This window comes from Ursus arctos, unplaced genomic scaffold (genome assembly GCF_023065955.2).
Source record: "Ursus arctos isolate Adak ecotype North America unplaced genomic scaffold, UrsArc2.0 scaffold_8, whole genome shotgun sequence".
Classification (NCBI taxonomy): Eukaryota; Metazoa; Chordata; class Mammalia; order Carnivora; family Ursidae; genus Ursus; species Ursus arctos.
The window spans coordinates 84787555-84805004 of NW_026623100.1; the positions used below are offsets into that span (position 1 = coordinate 84787555).

At 53.0% G+C, this 17450-nt stretch overlaps 1 protein-coding gene and 1 long non-coding RNA gene across 4 annotated transcripts in view; both read right to left on the reverse strand.

The window, feature by feature from the left end:
- The window catches only part of SNTG2 (syntrophin gamma 2), a 205974-nt gene that overhangs the window by 136411 nt on the left and 52113 nt on the right, over positions 1-17450 (reverse strand). Inside the window, exons 3-6 of one of the 3 annotated variants that reach the window (XM_044390009.3) lie at positions 12738-12794; positions 12599-12656; positions 155-198; positions 15-56 (exon numbers count right to left, since the gene is read on the reverse strand). In XM_044390009.3, the coding sequence (XP_044245944.2) occupies positions 15-56; positions 155-198; positions 12599-12656; positions 12738-12794 (201 nt within the window). Of the gene's footprint in view, positions 1-14; positions 57-154; positions 199-12598; positions 12657-12737; positions 12795-17450 lie in introns of those variants that run through there. The other 2 variants (XM_057309258.1, XM_057309257.1) reach the window with 2 other exon arrangements.
- Positions 218-11546, reverse strand: LOC130543155 (uncharacterized). The gene is made up of 3 exons (XR_008958276.1): positions 9206-11546; positions 3144-4043; positions 218-1998 (listed from the first exon to the last, which is right to left on the reverse strand). It is a non-coding gene; the product is annotated as an uncharacterized LOC130543155 (long non-coding RNA).

Here is a 17450-nt window from a genome sequence, read left to right on the forward strand (position 1 = left end):
TGAGGCACACTTACCACTTCTTCGTGGGTCGCGTTTTCTACATTAATGCCGTTAACCTGAATAGACGACAAATTGAGAAGTCTGAGGATGATAACTGATCACCAGAAGTTTAAAATAAACAGCACAGCCGAGGGCTGAAGTCTGAAATACTGACCTGCAGCACGGCGTCTCCTACGAACAACATCCCTGTCTGGTCAGCTGCAGGGTTGCAAAAGTGGCACAAGGGTTAAGAGACATTCAGGGACGTCATGCATTGTTAGGAGGCTGGTCCAAGCTTAGTGTCAGCAGCGACTGGAATAGCTGGTGTGTGGGCACATGCGTGTGCATGAGTGTGCGCACGCGTGTGGGGGATGGGCTGCATGAGTGCGTGTATGGATGTGAATGCGTGTGCATGACTGTGCATGTGTGGGGAATGTGCGTGCCTGTGTGTGCACATGTGCATGTGTGGGTGTGAATGTGTCACACGTGTGTGGGTGACCGTGTGTGCACGTGTTGGTGAATGTGTGTGCACATGTGCATGCAAGCACGTGTGTCAGTGTGCATGGAGCGTGCAAATGTCCGTGCACGTGGGCGTGCATGGATGCGTGTGGGCTGCATGGGTGCACATGCGTGTGCGTGGGCCCGTGTCGGTGTGGGAAAATGCCAGCAGCACGGCAGCAGGCACCCCGCCCATCAAGCTGAACAGACGGCCAATTTTAAGCACATTAAGAGAGTTACTTCCCAGACACATAAGTGTTGTTTAACATGGAACACGAATGGCACGTCTTCCTAATGAAGAATTTCACCACGTTATGTGTAAAGTCTGATTCCCAGTTTTCATTAAGTCGGCACAGACAATGAAACAGGAATCCCAGAAGCTGTTTAGCGCTTCCGCTCTTTCTTGGGAACGAATTTACACACAGTTATAATTAAGGACACGGTGCAGAGAACACAGATGGGAACGTGCCCTGGGGAGTCCGACTAGGTTCACGGCACCGTCCCCACCGCCCCTCCAGTCCTCAGAGGCGGGGACAGGCCGCTTCCAGTAGACTGAGCAAATCTGCCCAAAATGCAAAGCATCTCGACTTCCTGCCCTCCTAGGAATTTGAATTTTTTGGTCTTTGTTTAACTATTGGAAAACCAAATAAGAAGCTATTCTTTTAACACTGCAATTTTCTATGTTCCCTGAATGCATTTAATGCTAATTGTTAATATTGTTTCTGGTCGTTGAGAAATATTAAACTTTTTTGAAAGCACAGTACAGCCTTTATTTGACTAAATGTAATGCTGAGTTTAGGTAATTAACAACTTGCTCATTTACACAGCACCTTTGCCCAGAAAGCCTGCATGGCCCAGCGGTGTGACCTGTCTCCCTCCGTGTCTGTCTCCCCGTCTCTCTCCCACTCTCCCCGCCCTTCTGTTTTTCCAAACCCTGTCCAGCCCTGAGCTGGGGGCAGGGAACAGGACAATGCTGGCTTCAGGGGCTCCAAGTCCATCAGGTGGAAATCCACACAAGGCAACAGAAGGATTACTGACTGTTGGCTGTACAAATATTTTGTAACATTATGCACGGCAGAGTCCACATCCACGTGCAGCTCTGACACGTACGAGAGGTGCGGACGTGGTCTGGGGAACCCAGGTGCAGGACGTAAGCTGTGGGACCTTGGAGAAACCTAGGACACAGACATCGGAGTTCTGCCCTGGAGCTGGACAGGAACGAGGGGGCTCTCCCCCCAGGCTCGGTCAGGTGGAACGGGGTGAGGCAGGACGGGCAGGGGAGGGGGCGGCAGCCATGGGTCATGGGCTGAAGTCCTAGACACCATGTCACAGGAGGGGACTTAATTTCACGGCCATCGTGCCTCCTCCAGAGCCGCGCCAACCCCTCAAACCCTCCCTTACTGACCTGCACGTACTTCTCTGCAGTGAGCGTCCGTGAGCGACACTCTATCCCCCAAGTCTTTCTGGGAAAATGTCATCTATGTGAACAGTGAACTCAGGCAGTCAGGAGTTCAACATTATCTGAAAAAAATACATTTTTTTGTTTCCATCCAGATGTGAAGTCTTTAGAGTTTGAATAGTGAGGTTCTTATTTACAAAATTATACAAATTGACTTAATAAACATTAACATATATTTGTATACGGACATGTAATTGTTTCAAGTGTATACATGACCTATGCCTTTGATGGGTCTGTGCCTAGAACCCACCGACTCCCAGTCCTACCTGCCCTGTCCAAACCCACAGTTCTCAACTCTCCAGCCCTGGGACCAGCCCCTCCCCAGCCCTGGGACCAGCCCCCGTCCTGGCTGAGGGGATCAGCCTCATAACTGAGCCATCCCACTGACTCTTTCCCTGGGCCATATTCTCACGGTGTGATCAACTGACTTCCTCCCACAGGAAGCCCTCCGCCGGCTCTCAGGGGTCTCTGTCTTACTCCTGCCCCCAGGACACTGACCAAGGAGAAGCCTCAGGGGACGCCTCAGTTTGTGGTCAGGCCTCCCCGAAGATGCTGTGCAGCTCCCGTCCTTCCACACGGTCTGTGTCCCCGTCCCTCCCGTGCACAGACGACCTCCACTCACTGCCCTGTCGCAGAGGGAAACTATGGCCTTGATACTGACCTCTGCTCAACTACCTGCTCTTAAAACTTACATCTTCTTGTCTTCACTTTTGTGAGAAGGAAAAAGGACAAGAGTAAAAGCTTTTTCTATTAAAATTAAACAATAACAAAACTGTGATAGTGTAAAGGACCTGTTAAAAACAGTCACTTGATACCTTCTGTTGCTGTCCAATCTGCACCGATGGCTCGGGAACCCACCCGGGGCTCTGCAAAACTAGAATTACCAGAGACAGACTCATCATCCTCAGGGCTCTGAAGATAAGCCCACGTCCAGAACACGGCCCATTCTCGGCAGTTCTGCAGAAAGCACTGGCTGGCGTCAGCACTGGGGCTCCATGTGCTTCTCGGGGCCTGTAGCCCCGATTTCAAGGGCAGCCTCGCTTGCGTGTCATTCTAACGCCGTGAGGCAGGTGAGGTGAGGAGGAAGAGGGCGGTCTCCACCATCTTCTCACTTACGGGACACGCACCGGCCCTGACGCTCACTAAGGAAGCCCTAAAAGCTCACTGCCACCCCCCTCAGTTCCACGCCCCGAGCCCCACAAGGTACCTGTCCAACCGCATGCAAGTCCGTTAGCCGTGCGTGCGACGACCTCATGTTGGGGTCAGACGTGTTTCACCTGATACTTCACGTCAGGTACAAGCAAACGGGTGATGTCTGCAGCAGTCAGAAGCGGACCCCACGGAGCGACGACAGTCCTGGGGTCCGAGCGGCGTGTGGCAACGTCTGAGCACTACACTGAGCTCGTTTCCAAAACAGCACCCTCGTTTACCATCTAGACTCTCCAAGACTCAATTATTCCACCTGCACAAGGGACACTCAGCGCGTCTGCCTCGAAGGCCCTCAGGCGCTGAATGCCAGTCCTCGTAAGTGCTCACAGGGGACCTCTCCTCTCCTTCCCAGGAGCCCCGGGGAGATGTGCTTTTGACAACAGGAATACCTAAATTCTTGAAGTAATTTAGGGGACTTCAGACATTTCAAAGGAAATAAAAAGGCACGTCCGTCTTCCAGGACGGCCCTCGGCAGTGCAAGCCGATGCAGTCAATGGCAGAGGCAGAATGTAAGGAGTGATGGCCGAGCAGGTCCAGGCCGGTGCCTCTGGGGCGGATGGCGCCGTGGGGGACGCGCTGGGACAGGTGCCGCAGCCCGGCCGACTGGGTCCTTGGTTCAAACCTGCTTGCCTTGATCTTCACATGCGGTGACCCTTCAGAAGCAGGAGCGCCCACAGCCTCCAGTCCCCTTCTGCCTCGGTCGCGCTCTCTGCCATGGGCTGCTGAGGATGAAGGCTCTCCCCACCCCGCATTCACGCTCCGCCCATCCTTCAGAGCCTGGGGTCCACCAGCACGTGTGAGGGTTCAACATTCCTCTTCAGCGCTGAAGTCCACTTTCATTGTCTGTTTCAAGTTGTTTACTTTGATGGCTGTAAAAACATGCCTTTCATTGATTCGTCTACAATAAAGAAGAAGGAACGTTGAAATACTCTTCATTCAATTTGCTCCAGCTCTCACGAGGTCCAAGACTGGACCCTGGGACCCTCTCCCTCGTACAGCCAGCTCACTGGAGATGAAGAGTAGACCGTGGTTTGTTACAGAAGCCAGGGGGAGGCAGGTTTGGCCTCAAAATTCCAAATCCAGCTCCACGCGCACCCGCCCCAAGGTGTCCACACAAATGTCTACACAAATCCAGTCAGGTCCAAGCTAACCCATCTCAAAGAAAAGGAGTCTACCAGGATTCACAGACCCCCGGGAAGAGTTAGGAAGGGACTCCTCTATCCATGTGGGCACACGGGCCTGCATGTCTGAGTCGCATTCTACATTCTACACTCCTCTGCCCAACAGACAGGAAGGTGGGGAGCTCTACGGGCAGCAAGACCAGAACCCAGGACAGAGGCCCCTGGGTCTGAGTAGCGACACCCCGAGGGCACAATGGTCTGAAGTGTTCAAGTCCACAAGAAGGCAGTTTAGACTCTTCCATCCGCTCCCTGAGGCTGGCCCTCTGCTCTCCTGGTGCCTCTCCTACACTTTCCAGGGTGTGCAAGATGGCAGGGGTTACAGAGAGCTCAACATGGGCTACAGATACAGGGGTTTGTGTCAAATGGAAGGGGGGTCAGATGGGAAAAGCTGTAACATGTAACTTGCATGAAATATCATGGACATGAAAATAAATCAATCACAAATCCTGTATCGTGATGACATGTTTATGGCAGCAAGATGCCAAAGACAGGTGAGAATTCTAAAGAAAAATGGAAAGGTGCCTCAGTGTCTCAGTTGGTTAAACATCTGACTCTTGACTTCAGCTCAGGTCATGATCTCAGGGTTGTGAGATTGAGCCGATGTCGGGCTCCACGCTCAGTGGGAGGTCTGCTTGAGATTGTCTCCCTCTCCCTCTTTCCCTCCCCTGCTCATGCTCACTCTGTCTCTAATATATAAGTAAATCTTAAAAAAAAAAAAAAAAGAAGAAGAAGAAAAATGGAAATCAGGGGTCCAGGACAGCCACAGCTGCACCCCACACAGCCCTGACACCGGGTGAGGTCTGATGACCCCAAGGCTGCAGCTTCGGAAGCTCGGCCCCTTGCAGGCCGGAGAGCTGGGCACACCCAGAAGCTACCATGATCAACAACTGAATCAGAGAGCTTGCGATGTTCCCTCTGCTTTCTAAAGTGTCATTAAGAAGGTATGTATGTGACTCAGGACACTCCCACCTTCACGGTGACTCTGTCTGTGATCAAGCACATGGGAAACCTGGGGCTGAGGGGGGAAGGAGTCCACATCCGGAGAGGGTGTGGGGAAGCCAGGCAAGGTGGAGCTTCTGCGGACACGCGCCTCAGGAGACGTGCGGGTCCGCGGGGTGACCAAGGCCAGCAATAGTCGAAGGGCCGGATGTCCGCCTGAGCATTTATGGTTTTGTGAGTGGAGAGGGTCCCAGGAGATTTCTAGAAGTGCCACAGAGAGAATTAAGCATTCAGTTCAAAGGGTGTGGACGCACAGCACACCTGTGTTCTCAGCCTGAGCGCCACCCTCATGTGAAACTCCTCTCGGGCTCTGATGGAATCTTCCTGGTAACCTTTACAGAACGGGCCAAATCCTACTGCCTACGGCCATTTCAGGCTTTTAAGTGAAATTCTGGGTGGTCCCATCCCTCAGCACCGGCCAGCCACACGGATGAGCCTGCACTTCCGAATCCTGAGCAGGTGGGCCTGGGCAGTTACACTCAACAGCTGGTGGGAGCAGTGAGCAGACGTCTGAGACTGACTCGCGTCCCCACACAGCGGGCTGGCTGGCTCAGTGCACGCGACACGACACACCTCTCCGCTGCACTGTGAGAGGAGAGCCACACGCACACTTCCCAATCCAAGCAAAGTCTGTGGGGCCTCTCTCACCTACCAGGTGTTGGCAAGAACTAGAAAGACTTCCGCACCCACTAATACCACTCTCCTCTTCAGCAGAATCAACAAGATCAGCTGGAACTGCACGAGGTGGGGACGCCAGGAACGAGTTCTGTGCAGCCCTGGATTCTGAGAAACCATGACAGGCCCCGACGGTCAGCATCGCAGGGGGCAGGGGCCGCTGGTCAGAGTGCAGCTCCCAAGAGAAGAGGGAGCGAATGCCTAGTCACAGCACCCGCCCAGAGGGGCCGTGATGCCCCAATGGCCTCGGCGGTCACCCGAGGACCCAGCTGGCCAGCTTCCCGCCTGTCATGTGAAATCTCAGCGTGCCCATTGAGAGAAGCATGACCTCCAGAGCTGGGCAAGATCTCCACGCTGACCACTTCACAGCAAGGACAGTGAAGCCCAACCAGGACAAATGACCTCCTTGGGAATACGCTTCAAGACTCCAGCGCTGGCTTTTCGGAGAAGTCATCCAAAGTCCACCACCCACGCAGCCCCAGGGCCGTGAAGTTTGCTTACATCCTCAGACAGATCTGAGTGCAGCTTCCCCCGCTCACTGGCAACAGCACATTTGCTCTACACCGCACCTTAAGAGGTAATTAACCTTCAGCTATGAAGCTTAATCTCGTTGGTTATGTACACATTCTGTACATGCTCACGCATGCAGTACACACGCACATATCCGTAACGATACACAGAGCAGGCTCAAATGTAGGCATCACATGTACACGCACGGAAGCACCCACACAAACACAGCAACTTCATGTATGCACTCAAGGACTATCTACGGTCTTCCTCTAGGCAAAGGTCCCGTGTCCCTGCGGACGGGAAAGGAAACGCATCCGGGATGTACTGAGGAGATACAGCAAGTTGTGAGGGAAGGGCGGGAGGACCGGATAGAGGGGGGCCATACGCAGATCTGCAGAAAGGTGGCACTGAACCCTAGGTGTCCTGGGTCTAAGTTCTTCACTCTTTCCTTTGACTCGTATATTCCTTTGTATTATCATTAAAAAAAAAAAAAAGCCCACAAGTATATAGGCATTTCCTGTATACGTTTTAGACATTTCTTCACAAGGTAAATGCAGCATCACCTCAGATGCATATTTGGGAGACACTGAAATGAACAAGAGACTCGAGGAGCAAGTGCTCACCACCTAGTCCCCACTTTCCAGAGGGTTAACTGGGACGAAATGCTGGAATTTTCTAATTTGAGTAAGGACAATTTTACCACATTACTGCTAAGATTGCTTCCTAGTTGGTAACCATTTATGGCTCATTAATTATTAATAAATGGAGTAAAAAATCATGTAGTTAAAACCAGATATTTTAGGAAATTTATGCATAAAATATAGTAAATTAGGAAAAATTTCAGTGTCAACTTGGAGCCTCTAAAAGAAAACGTTTTCTAGCTCACTACATTAAATGGTCCAACAACTGCCATACCTGCTTTTCTGCTTGTCACCACGTCCTCGTGTGTCCCTGGCTTCCGGACCTCGTGCACCAGCAGGAAAGGGCTCCCTGGCAGGTACTGATTCCACACTCAGCACAGAAGCATACACACAGGTTGGGAAGCCAGTTACGAGCTTAATTAACAGAGGAACGAAAGAGAAGCAGCAGGAGAAAGTTGGATATAGCTAGAAAAGGTAGGACCAATCAGGGACTCTATCATCACAATGTGAAGAACTGGTCATAGTATTAAGAAAAAGGTCCAATGGTGTGCCCCCAAATAAGGATGAGTTGAGGTTCTGAGGCGCAGAGCTAATGGACACATGAGATCCTTTGTCTCCAAGGAAATGAAGCTGCTGAAGACACAACTGCTGACAAAATGCAAGTGAGGGCCCCCTCCCCCGTGCTTGCCCAGCCCCCCACGTCCCTTCCCCCATGACAGGTGCATCTGCTCCTACTGTTTCGGCAGAGGCTGGGTCTCCTCCTAGTGCAAGGGGGTCCTGGCCTGCCCTAAACCCAGGCTGGAGAGAATTGTCCAAACAGCACACGGCATGCTCATTCCCTTGGCCTTTCTGGGGGTGGATTTGGGGTCCAGTTCCAGTTAACGGCGTGGAAGAGATGCTTGAAGGCCTTCTTCTTGAAAGAAAAATGGCCCTTCCTAGCGGTGTCCTCCCCCATTTCTCTTCTGCCCTACATCTTAAAATGCAGGCACCAGCTGACTTCTTGTTGAGTGAGAACAGCAGAGCCCTATTCCTTTAGGCCCCTGTACCTTCATGTTACTGCACAGCCAAACACATCCCTACCGGACCTGAACCCAGATTTTTATGATGCTCACTCATCGGGGCACTACCTAAGGAGGACTTCGGAGACGGGCCGGCTTTGCTGTTAGCCGGCCGTGTGTCTGTGGACAGTCTCGGTAGTGTATCCGTGCCTCAGGGTTCTCATTGTACAATGAGGGTGGCCACAGGAGTCCCTGTCTGATAGGGTCCTTAAAGGTCTTATGCTTTAAGCCTGGGCACAGAAAGCATTAGCTTAAATTTATATTCTATTAGGTATGGGTACCTAACTGGAGGTGCGTGTCTTAGCCTGGCTAGAGGCCACGGTGCATGGGGGTGGGCTGGGGGCTGTCCACGGAGCCTGGGAGGGGCTGCACCTGAAGTGTGCAGGCAGAACCTGTGGGCGTGTCCTGCGTGCCAAGCCCCCGAGGGACGTCATCTGCTCACTGGAAGTGGAAAAACTCTTCCTGAAGAATTAGAGGTGCCAGAAGACTAACCCAGCCCCTTGGCCTCCCTCTGTGCCTCTGCACCCCGTTCAGGCCCCCACTCCTTTCACACCCCAGGTCGTCAGAGCTACCCTTCTCCATGGACATTAGGACTTCAGGAAATCACCCATTAATTCGGATGCTTCTCTTGTTCTAACTCCCCTGAGCCTCAACAGGTAACTTCACCCAGTAAGCATGCACCTGCCACAGAGCGTGGATCCCCACCCCTGCCCTATTTTCCAGCATTCGCCTGACCCCCAGTATCCACCACGTCATTTTACCCAATACCACTGTATGCAGCTGAGGCTAAAGACACAGGGACTCCCATAGGAGTCCTGCCTGCATCTCAGTAAAACTGTGCCCAGGGCTCCCCGTCAAAGCACACGAGAGTCTGATGGCTTGTGTCCACGTACCCATGCCCCTAGTGCACCCACTTCCTACAGCAGCCCGGTGATTGCTCTAAACAGAGCTTACCACCCCACGTTTGGAAGGTCCTGAAATGACCCTTTCACTCACGGATACAATCCAGGCTCTTTGCACAGGCTTCGGAGCCCTGGGTGCCTGCCCACGGGCTGCTTCCTGCCCAGAGCTGCTGTCAGTCCTCTTGTGTGTGCACGGAGTGCCCCCGCCAAGGGCTGACTTCCACTGACCACGTCACACAAACCCACTCACGTCCATCCCCACACGGTTTAGTCTCGTGCGCATGGCGGGCACCACCTGGAAGTGGTGGTCATCGACTTGTCCGCTGCCCCCATCTCTCTGCCACGCAGGCTCGCTGCTGCATGCCCAGAACAGTGGCTCTTCCCCAGAGGTTATCTGTTGAATGTGGTTGTACAAATTCACAGATGAAAGAGCGGACAGCCCGACGTCCCCTTTGACCTCACAGTTTATAGCCACCTCGCTCCTGAACACAAAGCCAGGTAGACGTCAGGTTCCCACGGTAAGAGCTGGAAGGTGCAGAGGGTCCCTCAATATCTAGGCCTTTCTCCTGGGGACAGTGACCCCTGCCCCCATCAGGGAGGGTATCTAAGCCATGGAGAGTGCCGGCCATCTCCCTGAGGACAGTCGTTGTCCCCACTTCCCACCACTCACACGGTGTCTCCAGTCTCCACAAGCAAATCCTAATTTGTAGCTTCTGGACTGGGTACCAGTGTTCGATGATACATGCTGGCGGCCATGCTGTGTCCCCAGCACCCTGGACCCCGGGGCTCCATCACACGGTGGCGGCCATGCTGTGTCCCCAGCGCCCTGGACCCTGGGACTGCGGCACATGGTGGCGGTCACGCTGTGTCCCCAGCGCCCTGGACCCCGGGGCTCCATCACACAGAGGTCCCACACTGCTCGCACCAGGCACCAGACGCACAGGGCAGCTCTGCACAGGTTCGCAGCAGCCAGGGCCTCCTGCCTGTGCAACACCCGTCCTGTGCCATACTCTGAACATGTGAAGTACGGCAGACCAAGCTCCTGGTCTCTCAGAGATCCCAGGTCATTGAGCATTTTTCGCTGACTCTCAAAGACTTCAGGGTGCGGAACACGCAGTCAGTGAAAATGGGAAGTGAGGCAGGCACAGGCAGTGGCGGCAGGGTGGGGGCCGCCAGCTGTCATGTCCAAGAGGTGGCCGGAGCCAGTGGGGCCGACAGAGCAGAGGGACAGGTGGCCCATGGGACGGGGCCCCGGGTCTTCGCTCACAGACCACCAACGCTAGAGTCAGAGGCAGCCTGAGAAGACAGGACAGCTCATTTGGAGACCTGCCGGGCTTGCGTCCCTCGTGAGACACCCAGCAGCTGCAGACGGGAATCTCGGCTCAAGACAGAACCATCAGCACGTTCTGGCTCCAGGACCAGTAAGAAGTCTGGGAATCTAATGGGTCCCAGCTCCCCAGGGAGCCCCCAGCTGCATTTGGGTGACTTGGCGTCTTCCTTAGAACTGCAGCCTGGTTTTGCACTGGAGCTGTCCACATGTGGCCATGGTGACCTATTCACCCCTCCGCAGATAAAGGAGGTTTCCTGTCCAAATTAAACATGAAAGCCCTTTCTGCCTTTTATCTGCTGGTTAATCTTACTTCCTCATTGTTCTTCTTTCTGACACATATTTATATTCATATCCATAAGTCAGAAACCACACTAATGCAAGATAACTGTGACTGTTCACAAGATTACGGACACAAACGCCTCTGAGCCACCCCCTTCAATCACCAGCCGCCAAGCAGAGTGCCACGCAGTACAGAAGTAACCAGACCGCCTGATGCAGGAACGAACTCACTTCTTTCCACCTGGCAGAGTCTCACTGGAAAGGCGCCGGAGCACGGAGCTCTGCAAAGCATCCCAGCCCCACAGCGATCACTCCTGTACACACAATGGGACACTTCAGTGCGGTGCAAGGTTCGTCTGGAAATGCTTTAAAAACATCAGAAAGAACGACCATTTGATGCAGAGACCAACGCAGCTCCCTCCTGCCGTCTGTAGTTTTAATAAAACCGTATTTTCTTGTAAAACTGGGACACTTTCATGTTACCAGGAAGAGCACACCCAGGAGTAGCAGACTCTGGCTTCGCCTCACAGCCTGGTCTCCTTGGAGGCTCCGCTTCGCTTCCCGGCGAGGACGAGGATGGTGCCTTTACGAGCTCACAGCCTCCATCTCCGAGTAAATAGGACCCGGTCTGCTGCGAACCTCAAAGGCGGTTTTGCAACCTTGCACAACAAGGGGAGAAATGGCCATTGTTGAACCGATTCCTCAGTGTCCTTTTGGTGAAAACGAGTCTTTCTCCTGATGCAAATGTGGTGATTAAAATCTTTCTTTTCTGCACGAATGAGTCAAAGTTGCTGTGGGGAAATTCACATTCCTTGTAAATAGGAACTCCAGCCACTGATTCATCACCACCATCCCTGTGTGAACGCCCCCAGAGCATGCACACCTCCAGACCACGCACGCTTCCCAGAGCACGCATGACTCCAGGGCACACGCACACTCCCAGAGCATGCGCTGTGGCGTCCCACGCCTGCACCGCCTCTCTCGGCATTGCGGGGCTGCGCTGCGCTCTGACATCGGGCTGCGGTCCCTGGCACATGGGGTGAACGAGTATGAGTGTGCTGAGTAAAAGCGTGAGCTTATTCTCCACTCTCCACCCGACACGGGAACGATTCCAACAGCGTTGGGTATCAGTCCACGGTCGGTCACCTCACCCCCTGCCCGTTTTCAGGGTCAGGGACCTGAAGTGGCCCCCTCCCACATCCTGTCCAATTCCGGCTTGGGGACAGGAGTCAGTCCCCCTGCACACGGGCCGCGTGCCTCCCTCACTCCACACCGGGCAGGAGACCGGGTCCCCGAGCTGCAGGGGACCAGGCGCCTCCAGACAGCACAGAGGTCCCGCTACGAAGCCGGGCTGGTACACGCCATCTAACAGTGACTTTATTAGAAAGAAAACAACTGTCCAACACTGGAGGTGTGGCCACAACTCCCACATCCACTTTCCGCTCTGCACATAGTGACCTCAGTCGCGGCAGCTGCGGTGCGATCATCTCCCAAAGCCCTGCGGTCCAGCCGCCCCACGCTCCCCGCAGAGGCGCTCCTGGAGGGCGGGATGCGATTTCTACCGCAGACCTCCAGGAGCACCGCGGCCTGCCAGCGCCAGGGGCAGGTCTCCCCGCTGTCACCCCTGCAAACACCCAGCATCCCAGCCTCTGCATGTGTCCCCAGAGCACCGCTCCCATGGGCCACACAGGGCATCGGTACCTCTCTTAAGGGCTTGCAGCGTCAGCGGAAATGAGACAGGCACAGTCGTGTCAGGTGGGGAACAGATGAGACAGAAATAAAATGAAGCAAATAAGCAGCGGCTGATTCCCAGCGTCTCCAAACGCGTGCTATCTTACACACGGCCGCGAGGCGTACGCGGACATCCTGGCGTGTTACCTGCATGGCCTCTGAATATCCTGGATATGACGACAGGGACCCTGTGCTCGGCACCTCCCTGGAAGACAGGCGGAGAGAGGCGTCAGGGTCAGCGCAGACCCATCACGGAAAGCACGGCCCCGGAAGAACGCATCCATACCTTTATACTCAGGCCCAAGCCGCCAACCGGCTGTCTGCGAAGCGTAACAGTTCTGTGCTTTAAAAAATTTTAGAAAACAAAGCAAGTTTAGGTTAAGATGCATAATCAGAGCGTGAATGCAAAATGCAGATCTAAATTCATAATTTAAACTTAAGTAACTGTGTAAAATACATTTGCAAAGGGGCCACCGCTTAAATCCAACAAAGACACACTTTCACATCCTCAGTCTGTGGTACCTAGAGGAACGAAGACCTTGATTAAAAAACAGGCAAACAAACCAGGCCCTATTACAGCCGTATTTGAAATCCACGGGCAATTCCTGCACGTGGGCCCTGCCCTGCCTTCCCCGTTCTGCGTCAGAGGATCGCAGGCCCCTGAGAAACGGCCCACACTCTCCTGGGGAGGGACCAGCAAAGCTGCAACCCACACTCAACCCGCCTTCAAAACCGCTCTTCCCGCCAATCCCCAGTCTGACTCTCTCCCACCGCGCCTCTTGCCCAGACCAACCACTTTTAGGCCCATTTTGAAGTAGTCAGTGTTGACCCACGAGGCTGGGGATCTCCCTGTCCTCTGACCACGGGGCCAGGGTGATGAAAACCTAAAGTCCAGCAGCACCCGTCACCAGCAACGTCTCCAAACCTCTAACACCTCGTGCGTTCTGCTTGGTCTAAAGTGACCTGTCGTTAACCAGACACCAGATCCACGGCTGAGGGCGAGAAACGGGCCCGGGGGCGGAGGGAGCAGAGGGACAAGCATCAAGCGTGTTTGCGCCTCACAAGGATTCCACAGGAATATCAGGAATGACAAGCATTCTCTGCTTTCTAAGTGACAGCGTAGATGCTTTCGGCCTGAATGGCGCTCAGGAGTGTGCTTGCCCAGCAATGTGACCAGGGACAAGCCGAGGTCAGCAGGGCCTTGCAGGGCTCCCGCCTGAGCACAGGGCCTGCTTGCCGCCAGCAATGAGCCAGCAGGAACTGTCGGGCCAAGGAGGCAACCAGGGATTACAGCGTGTGTCTTCCACCACGTGTAAAATCAGGTGTGACTCCATTCTTGAATTCATCATAAGTTCAAAGTAAAGAAGCCAAAAATTAGAGCGAACACTCCTCCTTTAAAGTGCTCATACGGGCATCCATTAGATGACAGCCTAATAGGAAATTTTATGTTTGAGCTTCCCTGTGGCTGTACCGTTCTCTGCGGTGACTGCTTATGCAATCCCACACAGGGACAGCCGCAGTTCGGGGTCGCGGCGTCAGGGCATCACGCGCGTTTTCTCCTCGTCCCCGGCTGCACCCAGGTGAGTGACCGTGAGGAGCGGGCCCAACTCACGCCCAGGACAGACGCGCGGGGCTCCCACTGGACCCTTTCCAAGTACTGAAACCCCAGCAACCCGCCCCACCCCCCACGCGAAGGGCGGCAGGAGCAGACGTGACTTTAATCCCGTGGCGGGAAGATGGAGATGCTCCTCTGTGTGGGGCGCTTTCCTCCACAAACCCCCAGAGCGGACTCCAGAGTCAGCCAGCAACGCGGGGAGCGTGAACCCGTGAAAAAAGCAGAGGGTATCATTTATCCACACCCTCTCCCATTCCATAGCACCGAGTTCCTACTGTGTTTGGGGTGACACGGAATGTGTCTCAGGCTTTCCCAGGAAATTCTCTGGGCAACAGAAGACTGGAAAATTGGGTCATCCTTTATCACAGTAATCAACAATCTCTACTGTAGGGAATTTGTCAAAATAGTCAATAATGTTTTTCAACTTTCCCCATTAATAGAAGCATTTGTACCTCACAGAGCGCAAGCAAATATAGATCAGAGGAGAGAAACAAGAGTGTTTCTGATTTGACAGACTTTGCCACATGACGTTTTAAATCTGTCGTATTATTCACACATAGATCTCAAGAGGATTATTCAAAGAAAACACCAGAAAATAATCACCTGTGGCACTGGGTTAATGGACTCATATTCCCAAATGCCCGACAGGCGAAAGATGAAAACATTACGTCATCAACGTCTTTAACATCTGCTTAACACAACTTGAAGAGACGGTTCTCTGTGATTAAGCCAAAGTATCAGTTATTCAAATATTTGCTCTATGCAATCTGTTAAAATTCCCTTTCCGAGCAAACGTGGCTCAGTCACATAACCCTCTGCGAAACTGAGTTTCTGCATCTGCAAAATGAGGGTTATGCGTCCTACACAGTAAGTCACTGTGGACTGAACGGTGTCTCCCAAACCCCTATGTTGAAGTCCCATCCCCGCGGGACTGCATTTGGAGGTAACTGAGGTTGGAGGGGTCACAGGCTGGGCCCCGTACTCCAGGGCTGCTGTCCCCATAGGAGCAGGAAGAGGGGGACCCCAACGCCCCCTCTGTGCACGCTCAGAGGAAAACTGTGGAGGGCACAGTGGGAGGGCACTGTCGGGAAGGGAGCACCTGACCGTGTGTGGGGTCCTGTGTGGGCAGCCTGGGCCATCAAAGCCAGAGCCGGCCCAGGGAATTATGGGAAACCACCAAGTTTCACAGAAACCTCAGGATGCTGAGTCCCCCAGTGAAAAGCTCTTCTTCCTGATCTTCCAAAGTCCCTGCAGGAGCATGGCGGAATCTTGGTTCTATTGCGCGGAGGGTTCAGCCCGCCCGTGTCCTCACAAACGAAGAGCAAGTACCCACTAGGGCTCTAGAACGACTGTGGCATTGTCACATTTAAGAATTCCGTTTTTCAGAACAAGATTTGTAAAAACTGGTGGGTGATGATGAAACCGTCCACAGGGCAGCCCCGTTCAGGCCCCTCCTTCGGGTCCCGACGTCTCAGGACCTCACAGCCAAGCCAGAGATGGACGTGTTAACTTAGAGTCCTCGTAGAAGTTTCCAAAGCGGTTCTGCTAACGGATAGCGGACACAAACTCATGTTAGCACGAGGCATTTTCTAATCCAACCAGTCCCTCGTTCTCCATTGAGCACTCTCCGTGGAGTCCGTTCCTACGAGCAGTGGGACCTCCTCCGGTGAGACGCATCGGGCCCCAAACACTTCTCTTCGGTGTCTGGGGGCTGCTCTCGCTTATCGGAGGAACAAAGTATGAATTCAGTCAAATGTATAATGAGACTTCTGGAGAATGAAGTTTGGAATTTAAGGTAACTATTCAATAAACTCGTTTCCAACCCAATCCAGCTGTGTTTTTCACAAACATAAGAGATAAAGTCCTTAAGAAAATATTCTGTTTTATCATTTAATCCCAAACTACGTTTTGACATTTACTGACTCCTGACTTATGCAGCAAATAGGAAGCAAAAGGCAACCACAGAAAGATAACAAACTTGGGTGGATAAAGGTGGTAATAATGCATTTACTTTATCACAAACAAGCGACAGCGGAACCATGTGCGCTGAGCACGGAATTCATGAGCACTGCCTGCACCCCAGCAGGCGTCGTGATAACAAACTCATCTGCCGTGGGAAGTTGAATACAAGTTTAATTCTTTATTCCAAACTAAAATATCAGTTTGTTGGGAGTCCTCACAGTGCTTGTTACGTAAGAAATAAACCTAATTTTTGAAAATGATTTAATAAGTTCAGTCACGGTGGTACACCGCAACAATCTGTGGGAATCACTGAGGAACGGCCAGGCGACCACCACCGACTCTTACTAGATGTTCTTCCGCATCTTAATTTACGTGTTCCTTATCCCTTTTTCTAAAAACGCGTTTAAACTTCTTAAAAACTTTAAACCTTTTTTTTTTTTCAGCAGAAAAGGGGGGAACTGACAATTTTTTGGAAGGCATTGTAAGCTGAGCTTACGGGGCTTCACAGATCCGTTTCTAGGGAAGGGGTTTTGTGCTCAAAACTGACCAACTCTTCGTCCTGTCTACCAGGTGAGTGAGACCCAGGACCCAGGGAATACATGTTCCAAAATGTGTCTACTTGTGCGTGTAAACACACGTGCAGGAAGGTGGAAGCAAGCATGGTCTTGGATGTAAAGGTCTACGGGGTGCCAACGCCAACCTACGAATATCCCAACGGCAGAGTGTGGGCTGCGACCTAACGTATTTATAGGGGAAAAGCTGAAAAGCCAGCACATGAGGAGCCTAGAATCTGGAACCAGAATATCCTGGATCTAATCTACACCCCAAATCTGTATATGGATCTCTGACCCTCGCCAGACAAAACCTGCCGGTGAGGGAGACAGCACGGCAGCCACCCCAGCTCGTCCAGAGGGGAGAGGGAAGGGCCAGCACCTCCATTCCCCACCAGGACGGGGGACAAAGTGGAAATGGAAGTATAGGACCCTCCCTGTCCTCCCAGAACCTTCTGGGCTCCTACATCCACGGCCGGACGCCTTTCATCCATCAGGTGAAATCCGCCGTTCTGCCTCACGCTGATGCTGATGCTGGTCCCAGGGGTCCCCGTTCACCTGCGCTCAGCACCCACTGCCCCGGGGTCTCCTGTCCGCACCCACGTGGGATTCTTCACACGTCTCCCAGACTGTGACTTCCATGTCTAATGTGTTCTTTGACTGGCACATGGAGGTTCCGGTTCCCTGGAAGGTTTTCATCTTTATTTCAAGACATTCCCTGTTCGCAGCTCTGCTGGGTCACATTTCACGTCCTCTTCTCCCCTATCCCACTTGCATGACCTCTCGTGTCTGGAGGCATGACAGACACCCTCGATGAAAACCTGGCCATTTTGGGTCAACGTCTGCGCCGGTCTCCGAGTCCACTCAGGAA